At 38.0% G+C, this 17838-nt stretch overlaps 1 protein-coding gene across 1 annotated transcript in view; it reads right to left on the bottom strand.

Annotated features, from left to right (window-relative positions):
• The window catches only part of DHX15 (DEAH-box helicase 15), a 53041-nt gene extending 37883 nt beyond the window's left edge, over positions 1 to 15158 (bottom strand). The window contains exons 1-3 of the mRNA XM_059066273.2: positions 14843 to 15158; positions 8572 to 9007; positions 5438 to 5631 (exon numbers count right to left, since the gene is read on the bottom strand). Of these exons, the coding sequence (XP_058922256.1) occupies positions 5438 to 5631; positions 8572 to 9007; positions 14843 to 14913 (701 nt within the window). The 5' untranslated portion in view covers positions 14914 to 15158. The remainder of the gene's footprint in view (positions 1 to 5437; positions 5632 to 8571; positions 9008 to 14842) is intronic.
• Positions 15159 to 17838: the final 2680 nt, after the last annotated feature.

Below are 17838 nucleotides of genomic sequence, written 5' to 3'. Positions count from 1 at the left end.
GCCAGGTCTTAGTTGCAGCATGCGGATCTAGTTTCCTGACCAGAGATCGAACCCATGCCCCTTACACTGGGAGTACGGAATCTTAACCATTGGACCACCAGGGAAGCCCCCTACTTGGTGTTTTTAAAGATGTTGGCACTGTAAACAAAAGAGACTTCTATAACTAATCCCTTGTGAGTGCCTAAGTATAAACACAAGGGTCAAATGTAATACTATATGCAGACCTTTAGGAAATCAAGTTAGCTTTCTATGAATTAACAAAAGCCAACAGAATTTTAATTCTAAGGTGACAACAGTGATTTTTTTAGTCTCTATGACAGGAACTGCTTAAGTGGTAAATAGCCACATTTACTCTTTATTCCCACCCCTTTCTAAAGATCCACTAAAACTGACTTTCCCTAACTTCAGTGTGACACTTGATTAGAACAAAGCCTACCACATAACAGATGTTCAATAAAGTAGTTTATAATTGATGTTTGTATAATTAATGACCTCTAATGACCAGATATCTGTTTCCACATCTTATCTCCAGTCCTAAAAGAATATTTGGATTCATTCATTAATTTAATATTGACAACCAACGTCAACGTTTAATTCAAGCTAAAACCCCCAAATTGTAATTCAATTGTTGTATTAAAAGGAACTTTATTAAATTGGTTTTATAAGTCCTTTTTAAGTTAACCGGGTTAACTGATTAATAAGATCCAATAATTTCTCAAACTAGAAATCTACCACCACTATCAGCAGCAGCAAGAGTAGAAATGTTGACTTAGCACTTGCTGGGTAACAGAAATTACTCCATGGGCTACACACAAATTACACATGTGATCTGAGAACAACCCTAAGGTGTAGTTGTTATTATCAGCTCCATCTTCTGAAAAAAATCAATAAGCTCAGGGGAGGTTAATTACGTGGCCAAAATCACAGCTAATAAGTGACAGAGCTAGGACACAACTCAGGCACTGCAATCCTAGAGTCTGTGCTATACAATCTCTTTCCTTTTGATTTTCTTCTCAAGTCAACTTTTTAGAACAAGACTGTCTTGTTGGAAACCCACTCTGGAATCTCTAAGTAGTCCTTATGCAGCTGGTACTTCGAACTGTTGTTTCCAGGGATCCCACAGAATTTGCTATGGCAATGTCTGGTAAATCCTCCCCAAGGGTCAACCATAGATATTCTATTTTACTGGGTTCTTGCGCTTGTTAAATATTTTTGGATTCTCTTTCATCTTCTTGCCGAGACTGTCTTTTGGAGATTAAAAAATTCCGCAAGTTTCCGATCCATGTTCCGTGGAAAAGCACTTCTTTGGCTGATTTGCTCAAAACTTCTCTCCCTCAAATTTTACAAAGGGCTTACCGCACCTTAAAACCCAAGGCTTTATTTCTCCCCATCACTTAATTAAATTTCAGCTATGTCCTTTTAATTTTGCTTGATTTTCTAGCATCTTGTCCTGAAGTTATATAAAAGATAAACACCTCAGGATAGTGCAGTCATTACAGAGCTAAAAGCATATGTCCTCCAATAAAAAGATGCAACACTTTCTGCTTCATCAACATTATCCTGGGTTGAGTTCTTAGTCTTTTGACATCCCAAAATTGAAATGAATCTGATACCCAAAAGCAAAACATTCAAAATAAAAGGCAAATTATGTACATCAAATCACTATACCTTCTCCACCAAGACAAGTTTAAACAAATCAGGGAAAATGTCTTTCCATGAAAGTTCTACCCTTTCCATGATTATATTTAGGATTCACCCTTAGGCTACATTGTAGTGACAAATTCTCACACTCCTCTGCTGCCCATTCCATGTCCTCAGAATTTTTTTTTTTTAAAGGATGCATGCACAAGACATGTCTACAGATACAGACACAAACTCTCTTCCCAAAGGGTTTATGTTCCAATTAGGCAAGGAAAAAAACAAAAAACAAAAAAAACCAATCTTTGATCATCCATATTGTCTACAAACCAGTCCTGAAATATCTCAAAAGCCATCTGCCATGGAAATGCTGATTCACACAAATGAGTTGGATACTTTAAATAATATGCAGACTACAGTGCCTTCAAGTATAAAGTATGATTTGTTTTCCCCTTCAGAAAATAAGTTTTTAAAAATGATGTTCCATGTGCCTAGAAAGATCTGCTTCTCTGTACCCCAATCCCTACTCCTGGCAAACCATTACTTTTAGTTCAGTCCTTGACTTAAAATTCTGCCTTCTCTTTTTTAGTCTCAACTGAATTCTCAAATGATGCTTTCATATACACTCCAAAATTCTCTTTCAGAGCCTAATCATAATTTTAAATTTTATATTTACTTTTTTATTTGCTGTACATAGACAGGAACCAGATTTACTACTATACCTAGCACTGCCCAACACACAGAAGGTACTCAATTATTAACTCACTGAATGAGTGACTAAGCATTACTTGTGTAAATTACTGGATTCCCTCAATATCACAATCTCTCAGTAATTTGGCATTTTGAGGAAAAAAAACAAAAAGGAAGCATACCACCTAAAATAACAGTGGAATTAGCTACTAAATTAATAACTTGAATATTTGATGTTTTCCCGAAAGTTCAAGACTACTAAACTGCTCTATTCCCTTAAGTTATCAGCTCCTCCACAAAGAATGAAGAATGGATTTCTTAAAATTTGTTACAAGTCCAACTACAAAGTGCTTAAAATCCCGTGCAAAACTGTTATCAACCTCTTCCTAACATTAAAATGAATTAAGATATTATTCACTGACTCATCACAAATTTGGCAACTTATAATCCTTCTGACTATTCTGCTCTCTTATAGCTACCTCATGAGGTACTCCTCCCAATAATGTGCATTCCAAGATAGCCAAAGGAACATAAATATACTGCAAAAGAAATACTTCGGGGGGGGGGGGAGAAAAAAAGATGGGATCAGGCAAACACACAACAAACAAAATATAAAAACCATTTAGCAGTGGTGGTTTAGAAAAGTAACTTGTCTACTGGGACTGGATAGCTATTTAAGGCTAGTCTAACATACTGTGCACTAATTTACACTAGATCCATTCCTCTAAAATAGCATAATATTAGACCTAGAACCTAGACATATATGTGTCCCAAACACTGAAGAAACTATCATTGGACCAGTAATCTGTATAAAGATGATTTAAAGATATAATTAGGCTAAAGTACTCTCAATCTTATTTAATTAGTAAACACGTATTTGTTCAGTATACACAATGAATGAGGAAGGACATGGTTAAATTCTCAGCTCCTGAGACAGAACCTTTATAAGTTAGTCCTCTTTACCATCCTTCTATGGTGAAAATTAAAGGCTTCTTCTGGCTACACAGTAGATAGATACATAAGCATTTTATATCTATATATTAAAATAGTTTATGGAAGTACTGATAGTTGTCTGATGTTATTCACTCTTCCTACCAAATTAACTATGTAACCGATCCTCATTAAGTTAAAGCTTTAAATGTTTTGAACACTGGGTTCTCAAGAAATGAGTTGACAGATGACTATACAAAATACATACAGGGATTCATAAGACACTGCACTTAACGAAGCACTCCCATTAGTTAAAACTACCACTAACCCTGTACTACTAGGATTTTATATCACTTAAAGATAATACTAAGTTAGCTTCTAGCTCTTCAGAAGATTCTAGAAAAAATTCCAATACGCTTACCCTGTCAAGAATTAAAGTTTTTTTAAATTTTATTATAGCCTCCAGAAACCATTCCATTAAGAAAACATCACAATGCCAAAGATACTTTCATTTTGAGCTATCAAATCTGTTACTTGTCACTCCCTATTAACTGAACCAAAATCTTTCACAAGCATACACCTTTTGAAAGCCTACCACTTCCTACTACAAACATACACAACACACATTCTGCCCCCAACACTGCATGTAACTTTCTCATCTCCGAATTTCCAAATTCTGTTCTCCCTGCCCAACTGTGGCTTCAAAAAAAAAATTCAATGCATACTGAATCAAATTTTAGAATATTATTCCTCCTAAGGGTAAGTAAAATCTGCCTTTTATTATCCTCAATTGCTTGACATTATCTAATCTTAAAGTAATTTAAAAAAATCATAAGATTTTGCTTATGTAGTGTTTTTGTCAATTATACTGTAATGACAACCAACCAATAATGTGATTACCACTAAACTAAGAAGATTTATTCAATGAAGATTAAGGTTTAAGCCAAAAACATGTCTCATAAAGTCATAAAGACAAGCTGAAGTAAACACCTAAGTTCAACTGCTATTAAAAATGAAACAATCTGAAGTTCTAATAAAATAATACATCAAAGAAACTAAGAAATTGAAATGAAACTTGAGGGTAACTGTTCTGATTATGGAAAAATTTTAAGTTGTGATATCAGTTACATTTCAAGAAATCTTATCTTTGAGACAGATGCTCTGAAATATTTAGATGAAAGTGTATGATGCCTAGGATTTACTTCAAATTATATAGGACATATAAAAGGTTGAGATATGGATGAAGTAAGATTGGCCAAGTTTGAAGATGCAAAGACAAATAAACATGAGTTCATTACAGTATTATTCTACTTTTATGTACATTTGAAGTTTTCTGTAAAATATATAGTTTCCCCCATAACACACTATGTACTCTGCCCTCAAAGACTCATGTCATTGTCCATGTAACATTTTATTCCCAATTGTCTTTTAAAAACAACGTGAGGGAGAAGATTGTATCATGACAAGAAAATTGTTTTTAAAAAAATGACTGAAATATGATATGATGAAATATGATACATACACAGAATAAACAGAAATTTTAAAAAGGGGAAGATTTTCAAAAGAATTACCATCAGGCAACAAACATCACTACTTATGCAGAATGGAAGTGTTAAGATGAAGATAAAAAATTACGGAAATTAAAGAAAATGTTAGAAAAAAGCTCAGTATGGTTGTCAATCATGTGCACCACAGTATAATGAAGACGAACGAGGTCTTTGAGGAGACTCCAAGAGTATATCACAAGACAAAAGATTCCTCCTTTTAGCTCATAACATATGCATGGTAATAGCTGTACAGTTAACATTAAAAGCTCTCTCACCCAAATAAATCATACCCCTTCCCACACATCATTCGTTCTAAAAGTAACTGTCCTTTACTAAATATATCACTTTACTTTTCTATCATATTTAAATGATACAACATTTCACCTAAGATATTGCACCAAGTAACTAAAATATCTGACCTTTGAACTTCAATGACCACTGAATAGCTATACATATATTACTACCAAGAAAAAGAATCCATATTAAAAAGTCATCTAGTAAGCATAAGAAGGTCTAATCTGGATTATTCTAAAGTTAGATGGCTTGAGACTCCACTAGCAAAGTCCCCTATCTGGTGGCAGAAAATAAAAACAGAGGTGAAAAAAGTGTTCATTTTTAAAGATAGTACTTACTTAAGAATGGTTTTTGCACTACTGCAGTCTTCAAATCGAATGGAGTAACCAACTTCCTGGCCCAACATCACATCCATTTCATCAGCAACTCTCTGGGCCACACTCATTGCAGCCACTCTCCTGGGTTGGGTACAGGCAACTCCTCTTTTGGGTCCTGGTAATGATCGCATGTACTCCACACACCACTGTGGAATCTATCAAATAATTTCATATTTAAATTAATTCTACTCTGCCTGTGCATCAGGTATATTTAACATTAAGTGTTTTATCTCATTCTAATAATGTAAAACAAAATTCAATTTAGGCACACCACAAATTATTACTTATAACTTAAACTTATAATAGCATGAGCTCTCCAAGCCAAGGAAGGGTCATGTATAACACTGATATGTCATAACTGTACTCCTCAGTGAGCTAGGTTCACTGAGGCTTTGCTGAATATGTTCTATGGTGTCAATGTTCCACCACCAAGCATTTCTCTGCAATGGCAAAATTCCAACTTACGAAAATTCTACTTCATGACAAATGTTAGTTCCCAAAAATATTCTAAGAAACTGTAACTTAAATTCCTATACAATTTAAGTTACAAATTCAGCTCATACTTGGTAAGCCAGCAGAATCTAACTCCTATCCTTCTCTCCTCAGAAGTATGCACAATGGCAACACCTTAGGTACATCTTAAAAGTTAATTTTAGTTAACTATCAAACTCAAATTCAATAGGACCTATAGAAGCAGCAACAGCACTTCCCTAAAGGAGGGCAAGGAAGGGTAAACAAGGAAAAAAAAAGAAGACCAACAAGCATAAGTAGTTGGTTGTTGCCATGATGACACTGCATTTCCTGGCTGTTCCATTATCAACAGAAACTAAGAGATCTGCTAATTTAATGGTTCTTCTCTACTCACCTGGGAAAGAACCATGGGAAAAATCTAAGTGCTTACTATATTAAATTGGAATCCACTCCTACAAGAAGGACATGATGGATCTCCATCAAAGCCTCCAAAAGCCTAACAGATTTTAATGCTACAGGAAACGTGGCATTTTTGGGGTATAGGATTTGTACAGTGATATTTGAAGAATACTAGTTGTACTATTACTACATTTTAGTTAGGTTCCTTCTGCAATTTTATTTGGAGAATTTCACTTTCTGATAGGCACAAAATGATAACCAAAAAATGACTAACTATTCTTAATGGTTTTGAGTCAAACTTTAATAGGAGTATGCGGAAAAGGCATTTGCGTGAAATTCACTATTTACACTGTTGTTTCCCTTTGAATCCCCCAAATCCCTGCAATCCTAAGTATCCATGTATCTTAAAAAAAAAAAAAAAAAAAAAAACACCTAATCCAAAAATCACAAATCTTGTTTTGAGTTCACTGCCCTTCTTCTCCACTAACTGCTACTAAATAAACTCATCTCTGAAATAAGGTTAATCATATAAGACCACAGAAAAGTAGTATGAAATAAATGTAACTTTGGCTATGAGACAAAGGGAAAAGTTTTAAATACTGAATCCACCTATATCTACCGTGTAATCTAGGGCAACCCACTAAGCCTCTCATAAATCAAAGCCTCATTTTGCTCATCTGTAAAATGGTGATTAACAACTTCCTTGCATGGCTGTTGAAAAATTTAAATGAGATAATACAAAGTACACAGTGCCTGGCTTTACCCAATTGCTGACTAAATGAGTGCCATTAACACTACACAAACTAGATAAACCAGTTGAAATAATTATTAAAAGTATAATATTAATAAGCTTAGAGTTGTATCTTTTCATGTATTTAATTCTTTAAATTTCCATATGGCGATAAAAATAAACCAACAGTTTTAGCTTCTAACATCAGCATTACATTTCCTCCATTTAAAAACAAAAACCATACTAAGGCTCAGTCTTCTGTAACAAAAGCCTCCAATCTGAGTTGCTACTGTAGCCTTCAAAATGTCTCCATGAAATACTCAAATTGATAGACTTGTGACACTGTGTAAGTTAAATTATACACATACAGGATAACTTGTATATGCAGTATGCTCAAATCTAAACATGTTCATAGGTACATAAACATGGAAAATCAGGCCCGTAGGAAACACAGAAATTATTTCTGCATGATAAGTAATTATTAAATTCATTTCAACACTTTCCTGAGTTTTCCAAATTTTCTACAATAGCCAGGGGCTGCTATTTTTGTAAAATCTAAGAAATTTTCTGATGGGTCAGGCTCAAGCATCTGAAAATGAAAATATGGTTACCTCACTCATACCAAGAAAATGAAAACTAAAAACTACACTGAAATACCATTTTTCTCCTGGGAGATTTGCAAAAGTTCAAGTTCAGTAGTACACTAGTGGTTTCCCACATATGCTCTCATATATGCTCATGGAACGGTAAACTGATATGTTGTTCCCTATAGAAGGCTATTTGGCTGTATGTTCCACAATTATAATCCATCTTCTGACCCAGTAATTTCTACTTCTGAGAATTTATCCTAAAGATATACTTGCCCATGCAAAACAACCATTAGAAGCAGCCTAAATGTCTATAACATGGGCCTAGTAAATAATTGCTCATCCATGTTTGAGAAATATCCTAAATATATTTCTAATACAACATTAACATGTGTGTTTAGTTCAGGGGTGGGGAGGACGGGGACACTACTGGATGGAGGTCACAAGTAAAAAGACTTTACTTAGCTCTTCTATCTTTTTTTAAAAAAACAGATAATATTCACATAGTTCAAAACAATTATAAAAACAAAAACAAAGAAATAAAAATGGCAAAATCAAAATCACTCCAATGGTTCAGATTTCTCCATCCAAGCACTGGAAAACAAACCTTGTGCCCCCAAATATGTACCACCCCAGATTCAAAGTGGGTGGGAGAGTATCACTGCCATAATTTACATAATAAAACTGGAAAAAACAGCACCGCTGTTCTTCCAAAGAGACTCAGGAAAATAGGTACTCCCTACAGGATTCTGACCCCGTAAGTCACTAAAAATTGCTAAACATAAAAGCAGCTATGCTTCAAAAAGTTCTGACAGACAGCCAATGAGAATAACCACCAGAACCAAATATGCAACATTCAGTAAACATAAACATTAATAAAGTACGTACTGTGGTATTCAATAACTCACCTGTGTTGTTTTACCAGACCCAGTCTCACCAACAAGTACAAAGGATTGATGTCTAACCAGAATATCTGTAAACCTATCCTTGTATTCCCAAACAGGGAGCTGAAGCCGTTTCTTCAGAATATCATAGTATCGAGGCGTATGGGGTAAGTTGGTAAATGGATTAATACACTGTGGAAGTGATGTGTGTCCTGCATGTCCGGTGTGTGTAGAATGAGCAGAATGTGTTGAATGTGCTGAATGTGCCGAGTGGGTTGAGTGAGCTGAATGGGAAGCTTTTAAAGGTGGTAATCCAGCACTGATAAGCATAGCATTCGTGGAAGCTCGCAATTCTTTCTCCTTTTCTTTCTCCCTCTCCCGCTCTCTATCTCCTCTATCTCGTTCTCGTTCTCGATCTTTAGACCTATCTTCACGATCACGGTCACGATCTCGATCCTTCCTAAAAAAAAAAAAAAAAACACTTACAATTCAGATTCCAAATTTTACGCAAAATGTTCGTAGCGGCGTTACAGGCACAAGAAATTAAATGTCCAACAACCAAATAAACTGATATAAAAACTCGAAGTATCAGAAACAATGAAAAAGAACTTGTAATCAAGGATTCTCCATGCCTCATCCATAAACATCTTTCCCTTCCTTAATGATGCTTCAAATTCTATTAAGGAACAGTCTCTTTCCATGTTTAGCCATTAGCTGAGATAACACAAGAACTCATTCTGCATGTAAAATCCTTTCCTTCTTAGAAATTAAAGACTGAGGACAGTGTGGGAAAAAGGTAGGGACAAATTAGGCAAAAACAGAATGGCATCAGATTCTTTCCCAGATTCTCCTTCAGGTTACATGAAAAGGTATTTTCACACTGAAAGTTATGTTCAAAATTTAGCAAGAACTAAGTCTTTTATTGCTTCTGTCCTCAAAGACAATTCCACCTCACTTTACAGTAATACAAACAAAATTCAGAACAAAATTCTGAGTTAAAGAATTATCAAGTTTGTTTTCCTAAGTTAACACTTTCCAAATTTTGTTCAAAATGCATATATTGCTCTATAAGGAAAACTAAAACCTCTTATTCTTGTTTTCATTGTTTACTCTTGCATGTATCCTTAACAGCAATAGTAAAAAACACTGGAAGTACTTTGTACAACTTATGTATACTTTGAACATCCATAAAGCGAAAAGTAACTCATTTAAAAACAAGCTTCACTGAACACTATTAAGTTGTTTAAAATGTTTAAATTATGCAGATGACCACCATATTAATCATAGGTCATTTAGCCAATTCCGCTATCTACTTTGGATACTAGAGATGATCCCTAACCAATACGAATTTTAAAATTATCTATGCTTATTCATTTTACTAATCTAGTTTACTTCAGACTAAATCCTATAGCAGACAATTGTGCCACAAGGTGTTTGGACTCAGATTTGAAATAGTGAGGCAACATGGAACCATGACACAAGCTGCTAAACATGTCATTGTTCCTTATCCATAACACACAAAAGACATACAAATTTCCCATGCCCCAATTATCAGTAGCAGACTAGGGAAGACCATTCATTCTGATGTAATGGCACATCAGCTGGGCAACAGTTACTCCCCTTCATAGAATACAGCTAAAATGCTGAGCCCAGCATGAGTTAGGATGGTTCCCCAATTACAAAAATGGTAAGCTGACCAATTATATTTGATATTGTCCCTTCTAAAATAAATAATTCTATTCCACAGGAACTTGCCTAACTAGAGAAAAGCCTTATTATATGTACACAAATATTCATACACACATATATTTTTACATATATATTATCTTTTCATATATGTATATGTAAAAAGCAATTCTCCCTTCCCCCAACCCAATGTTCACCTTCTACAGAATTACAGGACATACAAGCTAGGATTGAAGCTTCTCATCCCATCTGGCATAAAGAGAAAGAAATCAAAGGCACCTAAAGGATAACCTACTCAGCATACAAAATGAAGTCCCATAACTCAGAACTTAAGCTTCCTGGCCTATCTTTGCAATATACCATCAACCATTCTTTGCTTCTCTCATTCTGCTCCAGTTTAAGGTGCTTGTAATTAAATAAGTATTTGCACAGCCCCCAAATGTGAATGAGAAAAAGTTTACAACAGGATAGATAGAAAAATGTCCAGCAAAGCAAGAAGCACTGTAGTCAGGAATGGATTCAAAGACTAGACATTTTATAGTTCATAGAACATAAAGAATCCTTAAAGAACATCTGGTCTAAATAATACATGTTTTTCAAGGGCCTACTTCACCAGAAACTTTATTACCAAAAATAACTGCAACAGAGGAAGCATAAAATACATTCTGAAGACAAAAAGATTAACTGCTGACCACGAATTGGGGTTGAACTCTATCTAATGTAAGAGTAAATGGAGCACGAGCACTTAGATCACAGTTCCATAACCACTGGGAAGGTATAAGCCTCAATTTACTAATCTGCAAAGCGAGAAGTATTAATAAAATAAGTCTCTTAGATTAAAATAAGAAAGCAAATTCAATCACCTAGAAATGTTGCCTGTGATTCAAACGATCTACCTTCAACAGGAAAGGGAATATAAAAATTAAGGGTCAGTTTGGGGCGGGGGGCCTCAAACCCACTGCTTCATAAATATATGCAGAATATTGTGTATATGCATGTTTCCTTTTTTAAACAAGCACGTTACTTAGAAGATTTACTAATCGAGGTATAATGCTTAAAAAACTAATTATCAAAGCGTGATCACTTAGCCACAATACTGGCAAGGAGAGACACAACATGACACAGTTGTTTAGCATGTGGTTCAGTATTTTATCTCACCTTAATCCTGGCACAGCACTTAAGCTAACTATATGACCACATTTATTTATTTCCTCATCTATAAAAAGCTCTTGTGGGGTATTGCAAGGGTTAAATGAGTTAATATATGTAATGTGCTTAAAAGTAGTGCCTGGAACATAATAAATGCCCAATAAACACTGGTTATCATTTATTTTTTTAATTTAAAATACGTTAAAATTCTACATGGAGTAATAGAAACTAAAGAAATGCTAATGAAGATGTAAATTGGTTATCAAAATCAGAGTATTTTAAACAAGCATTGCTTTTAATCTGGTAATCTCACTTTCAGGGACTTCTAGGGACATAACAATGTTCATCACACTTTTCACTTGTAAGACTAGAAAACTACCAAAAAAACATCAGTGAACAGGAAATTGGTTAAATAAGTTGATACCCCTTTACAAGTGGAATACTACGCAGCCAATGAAAAGAATAATGTATATCCATTCCACAGTTTATGACATATTTCTGGGTGAATTTTAAAAAATCAAAGCACAAATAATACATATTAAAAGATCCTACTGGTATCAAATAGGATACCTGTGAATAAATACACAGAGAGCTAAAAAAATTTTCATCAAGGGATTAAATAAAGATGGGGATGAAGATTTCTGATAATTTTTTTTCCCTTTTCTTTATATCTTTATGAATGGACATTTCTTGTGTTCCCTGGGGCAAGTTACTTAACCTCATCACAGAACTGCAGTGAAAACTTGTTTATAAAGCACCTGAAATAGTTTGGGGAACACTGTAGGTATGTTATCTTATCTATGTTTCACATTTTTAACCGAAAAAATTCTTATCACACAGTAATATCAGAAACTAACATTAAAGTGAAAAATGTCCCTGTTTTCAAAATTTTTTTCCATATTTCAACAGTAAGTTGTCTTTTGGTTAATAGTTTTACACAGAAAATGTTGTGGGAAAAAAATGGAAAAAGAAATAAGGTCAGTATGTAACAGAAACCTTCAACTTCTCTACCTGTTTCCAAACTTAAAATATAGCAAGAGTAAATAAAGCCATATATAGTTTGGGAGCATGAATCTGAGTAAAATCTCTCACTGAATTACCTTCCCTCTGAGTAGCAGGGAAAATGGGACATTCATGTTTGGCAGTGGAGTTCACAAGACTGACAGGCCTACCCTCTCAGGCAAAACCACCTGCTACTTAGCAGGGCTTTAAAAAAAAGAAAAATCTGCACGACTGCATGACAGTAAACAAAAGTAACTTTTAAAATTATTAAATATGGAAAAAAAAACCTAAGCACTAATAAACACTCTAAGCCCACTGCTAAAGAAAGTTCTATCAGAAATGACATTCAGGTGACATAGAAATGAGTATATAAATGTCCCTCCAAAATATCTCAGAACTTGAGCTTTATTCCAAAGATGAACTCTCGTTCATTTACAGGTAGATGGCATATATAATATCCAAGAAAATCAAAAGGTCAACACCAAAGACTTACAAAGTCCACATTTTTACAAAGGATGTCGTATTTGCAAGGAAAGGGGAACAAACCCATGTACACGTCATGGGCCCACTAATCCCCAAAAAAGCATTTAAATGGTGCACATAAACACAAATATTAGTAAGTAAATTCATTCCTTCCCCGTATATTTTTTTCCAATTTGAATTCTGTGAGAGGCATTAGTTGCATCCTAGCCAGATGACAAGCAATTTATTTTTGCTTCACAGGAACAAAGAACCAAGTGTTCCCTACTTTACCAACCCATTGTAAATGTCATTAAAACAGGCAGTAATGATTCTTAACTACAGTCACAGTCTGTGTGCTGTACTGGAAAAAGCAACAGGCTAAGATTGAAAATTAAAAGATCAAGGTTCTAGATCCACCTGTAAACTGTAAGGTTGCACAAGCCACCGTAACAACTCCGAGTCTCCATTTCTCATCCCTCGAGTGGAGCTGAGTACGCTCTCTTTAAAGTCACTTCCAGCTCTAAGGAGCCTGTGACTTGTAGCTCAAATGTGCTAAAGTTCTGCTGTGTGTGTTGGGGTGAAGTAGAGAAAGCTGACATAGAACACAGTAAACTAAAATATTTACACGATTAAACTGTTATATATTTATGCTTTCCATATTCAATATATGGGAAGCCACCAAAAAGTATACCCTATCCTGGCTTATACTCCCCAGACACAAGACACCTCAATCAACCGAAAGGAAGGACTTCGAGTGAACAAAAGTTATACAGACTTGACACAGTGATTCTGCACACGTACACACACAATAAAATGCAAAATTATGCAAAGTATTGAAGATATTCAGACTTTCACGTCTCTGTCTGAATTATCCAAATAAATCTCTGTACTTCAGGAACGAAAGTACACACTGGACAAGAAATGATTTTGATGCAACTGCTAAGGTTAACTGTTAAATTCCTCTGCACCTTTAAGAAAAGGTAAGTAGAAAGGAATCTGAAACACCACGGGCGTGGTCTATTTCAACTCCCAAACAACCTCCAGACGGGCGCTATTTTGCCGTAAACACTAAAAACTTTTTAAAAGGGCCTTCTTGTTCCAAAAGCTACCTAGGAACGAGGGCGGAGGAGGGACACAGAAACCAAGAACTTATTGGAAAAAAAGAATGCCTTCTAATTGCTATCCCGGGGATGCCCAATAACTACTGTTTCGGCCAAAGCAGGAAATAAAGGAGATGGCGGGAGCGTGGGCAGAGAGCGGAAGTTTGCCTAGTATCTACTTTGAAGTGTTTGAATGGACCGAGGCACGCACTCTCCCGCCAAACTATAAACTCCGCGGCTCCAAACCACCAGCCCTCCAGCCCATCAGGTATACTCCACATTTTCCTTTCTCCCGGCTGGCCCTCTACTCTCCCCTCCCCCGAGAACTCCTCGTCCGCACGCCTCACTCTTCTCCCAGCACCTCCACCCCAACCTATACCAGAATGCACGCGCTTCGCTCACTTTTCGGCCTCCGCTTCTCCCCTTGCTGGGCGCCCAGCCGCCTCCCAAGGCCCTCTCCCCGACCCCGCTGCCTGAGAAGTACCTGGTGCCCTTGGAAACGATTACCCCCGCCGCGCCCTCCCCCACCCTCTCCCCAGGCTCCAGGCCTTACCAGGAGCCCAGGCCACGAGGTCCGCGGTTCCCTCCCGTCCGCTCCCGTCGAAGTGACTCTTGCTCGACTCCGCCCGGGGAGGAGGCACCCTACTGGCCACGACAGGCCTCTCCGCTCTCCCGACAGGGCCGGGCGGCCACCGCGCCACTCAGCTCCCCGCGCCCTTGCCGGGCCGAACGCCTGAGGGTCCGCTCTCCCGCGCCGCGCCGCCAGTGACCCGAGCCCAAACAGAAACAAAAGGGTCTGGGCCCGTGGCCCGCTCGGCCTACCCCTCCCTGGCCCGCTCCCGGCCGGGACCCCAACAAAGCCTGAGCCCCTGCCTCGCGCCCCCGGCCTGGCTTACCCATCGGTCCCCGCACGCTTCTTGCCGGAGGGGTAATCCTCCCCCAGGTCCAACCGGTGTCGCTTAGACATCTTCGGACTCTTCGAGCGGGCGGTTACGAAGGAAGAAAAAAAGAGAACCTAGCGGCTCTAGCAGTCGAAGGCAGCTACAAAACTCTGGAGGACCCCCACCCCTCCCGCTACAACAGCCTACACCGTGCGGCCGGAACCAGGAGCTAAAATGGCGGCAGCGACGAGGGCTGGGCCTGCGCGCGCGCTTCCGCGGTATGCTGTGCGTGCGTGCGTGCGTGCGTGGTACGCGCGCACGCACAGGAGGCGGGAACTCCAGCCCCGCCCACCGCCTCGTTGACCCGCCCTTCTTCCGCCCTCCCTCTGGCAGGCACTTTCCGCCCTCTGGGCGGGTGCTAGGCGGGTTGGGCCCTTGGCCCCTTTACGGCCCTCCGGTTTAGGAAATTGAAAAAAGAAGAAGTATAATCCTACTTAGGAAATCCTATCCATCTGTATTACCCTGGCATTAGGGGACTCTGAGACCCACAGAGGTTGAAAACTAATCGAGATTATACAGCTGATAAGGGACAGAGCCAGGATTGGTACCCAACTATAACTCCAGATCTAGCACTTGAAGCCACTGACCAGACATTCTCAATTGCAGTGGGGAAACTGAGGTGAGAAAATGTCAAGACTTACCATAATGCATTTTGCCTTTTTAAAAAAAATGTTTATTTTATACTATAGTTGTTTTAACATTTTGCCTCTTTTTACCAAGCACGGACAGACTGCACTCAACCTATTGATGTTTTTACTGGAATAGGGAAAATTGGCAGTAAGGGCATAACTTTTTCCTGTGTGCATATTATGTGCTTCCACGGTGTTAACCCTACCTCTATTCTCATTCTTAGAGTAACCCGGCAAAGTAGGTGTTATTTAATAGATGTGGACACCAAGACTGACAGAGGTTACGTCACACAGCCATTAGGGCTATCCCTAAAGCCATAGCAAATTGTTGGGGTAGAATGACTTCATGACTTTTGTGACTCTCTCCCCCCAGAACCTATCTGCTTGCTCAGTTGCATTCATTCCCAGAGGAAGCACACAAGAAAAAGATCTGTGAACCACCCAAAGCTGGGTGATCTATGTAGTTTGTGCAGTGGTCATTTGGATGCCCTGGAAGACCATATTAGAGTTCTTATCCAGTCCTCAGAATTGCAATCTCTAAGGTTAAATACAACTCTACAATTTCAGCTTATAAAGAGAATTCTTTTTTTTTTGTACAAAATCCACATTCCAAAGTCAGCCCAAAGAAAAGTGAGTATCTTCACTTATAAAATACCCAGTACAACTTTCTACCCTAAAAGTACATTAACAGCATATTGACTTTTGTTGGAGATCATGATGCATAATCACTGAATTGTAAACCTGGAAGGGTTTCCAGCTGATCTTCTCTTTCTGCTTCATTTTCCAAATGAGGAAATCTAAGCCCTGTGATGACCAGGTTCACCACTTAGAGTCAACATCAGAATTAAAATCCAGATTTCACTCTCACATTTCCAGGCTCAGGTCTCCAGGTTCCCAGTTTGAGGGATACTATAAAGTGCTCGAAAATTTTGGAGAAACAATGAGGGAAAAGCTTAGAATGCAGAAATGCTCCACCCTAAGAGGCATCAGCCTGTCATAAATGTGCAAGGAAACTTGGTAAAGGAGGAACTGAAATCAAAGTGATAAGACTTCTTCCTTGGGTCTAGTGTACATTTAAAGAAAACTGTAACCTAATCAGTTGTGTTGTGACCTGAATGACTGAAGAGAGGCTGTATTTCCCTAAGGATAGTGGCCTTTCTGGAATCTGCAACAGGGGAGCAAAGGGCCAGAATCTGCCAGGATGTTTACACTCTCTGTGAGGAGGGGTAGAGTTCTGGATCTGAATGACTCACCCTGGATTTTCAGGCAGAATGGTCCCTAGAATAGAGAAGAGCTATCCACCAGCTCCCCTACAGCTTCCCAGAAATGTTGCCAGAGGAGATTTCCTTTACTCTTACTCTACCAGACAACTCTCCAGTCTATTATTTGTTCTATGGCATGACTTTACTCACCTAGAGGGAAAGTCTTACACAGCTAACCAGCTCCAGGTGTCAAGCCAGAGGTGTCTCCCAACCTAACGTAATAAATAATATTAGCTAACACACACATATACTGGGTCCCACACACTGTTTCTTATATATATTAACCTATCAGATCCTTACAGAACTTTAAGCTGGGTGCTATGAGTTAGACTTGTTTACAGGTGAGGAAACTGATGCACCAAGAAGCTGAGTATTGTGGCCAAGATGACAGTTTTGGACTCATCCCAGAACAGTCTGTGTGCTTAAGGGGTACACGGTAGTGCTGCTGTTAAATTGGTATTCTTATTCCACATTATTCTCCTAGGGTTTGGTTGTTGAGGATAAGTTTCCCCAGTCAGACTCAATGTGAAATGATAAATTTCTACATTGTCAAAGGGGAGGATACGTTTACAGAGCTCTCAATGAACGGGTCAGGATTTAAAAGACTTGAACCCACTCTGCCTCCAGAGCCACATGATTAACCACTGCACCTTGTCACTATTATCTATGCCTTAATTACTTCATTTATTCACTCAACAAATATTTATTAAACTCCCATGTCAATCATTGAATTAAGTGCTGGGAAGAAGAGAAGAACAAAATAGCCATAGTTCCTGCCTTCATGACACTTATCAGAGGGAGAGAGGCAGGCATTAAACAGATAAATACACAGGTAAGTATATCTGGTAAATGTTTTTAGGCCATACAAAGGGAACAGGCACTGTGAGAGCATATAACAAGTGGCCCTTATCTAGAGTGAAGGTTAGGGAAGACCTCTCTGAGAAAGGGATATTTAAACAAAGACCAGAAAAAGCAGTACAAATTGGTGGTCAGGCAAAGAGGTAAGAAAGCATTTCCAAGCAGAGGAAGCAGCCTGTGCAAAGGCCCTGAAACTTTCAAA

The sequence above is a fragment of the Kogia breviceps genome, chromosome 6, assembly GCF_026419965.1.
Source record: "Kogia breviceps isolate mKogBre1 chromosome 6, mKogBre1 haplotype 1, whole genome shotgun sequence".
Taxonomy (NCBI): Eukaryota; Metazoa; Chordata; class Mammalia; order Artiodactyla; family Physeteridae; genus Kogia; species Kogia breviceps.
This window is presented reverse-complemented; position numbering and strand designations above follow the sequence as displayed.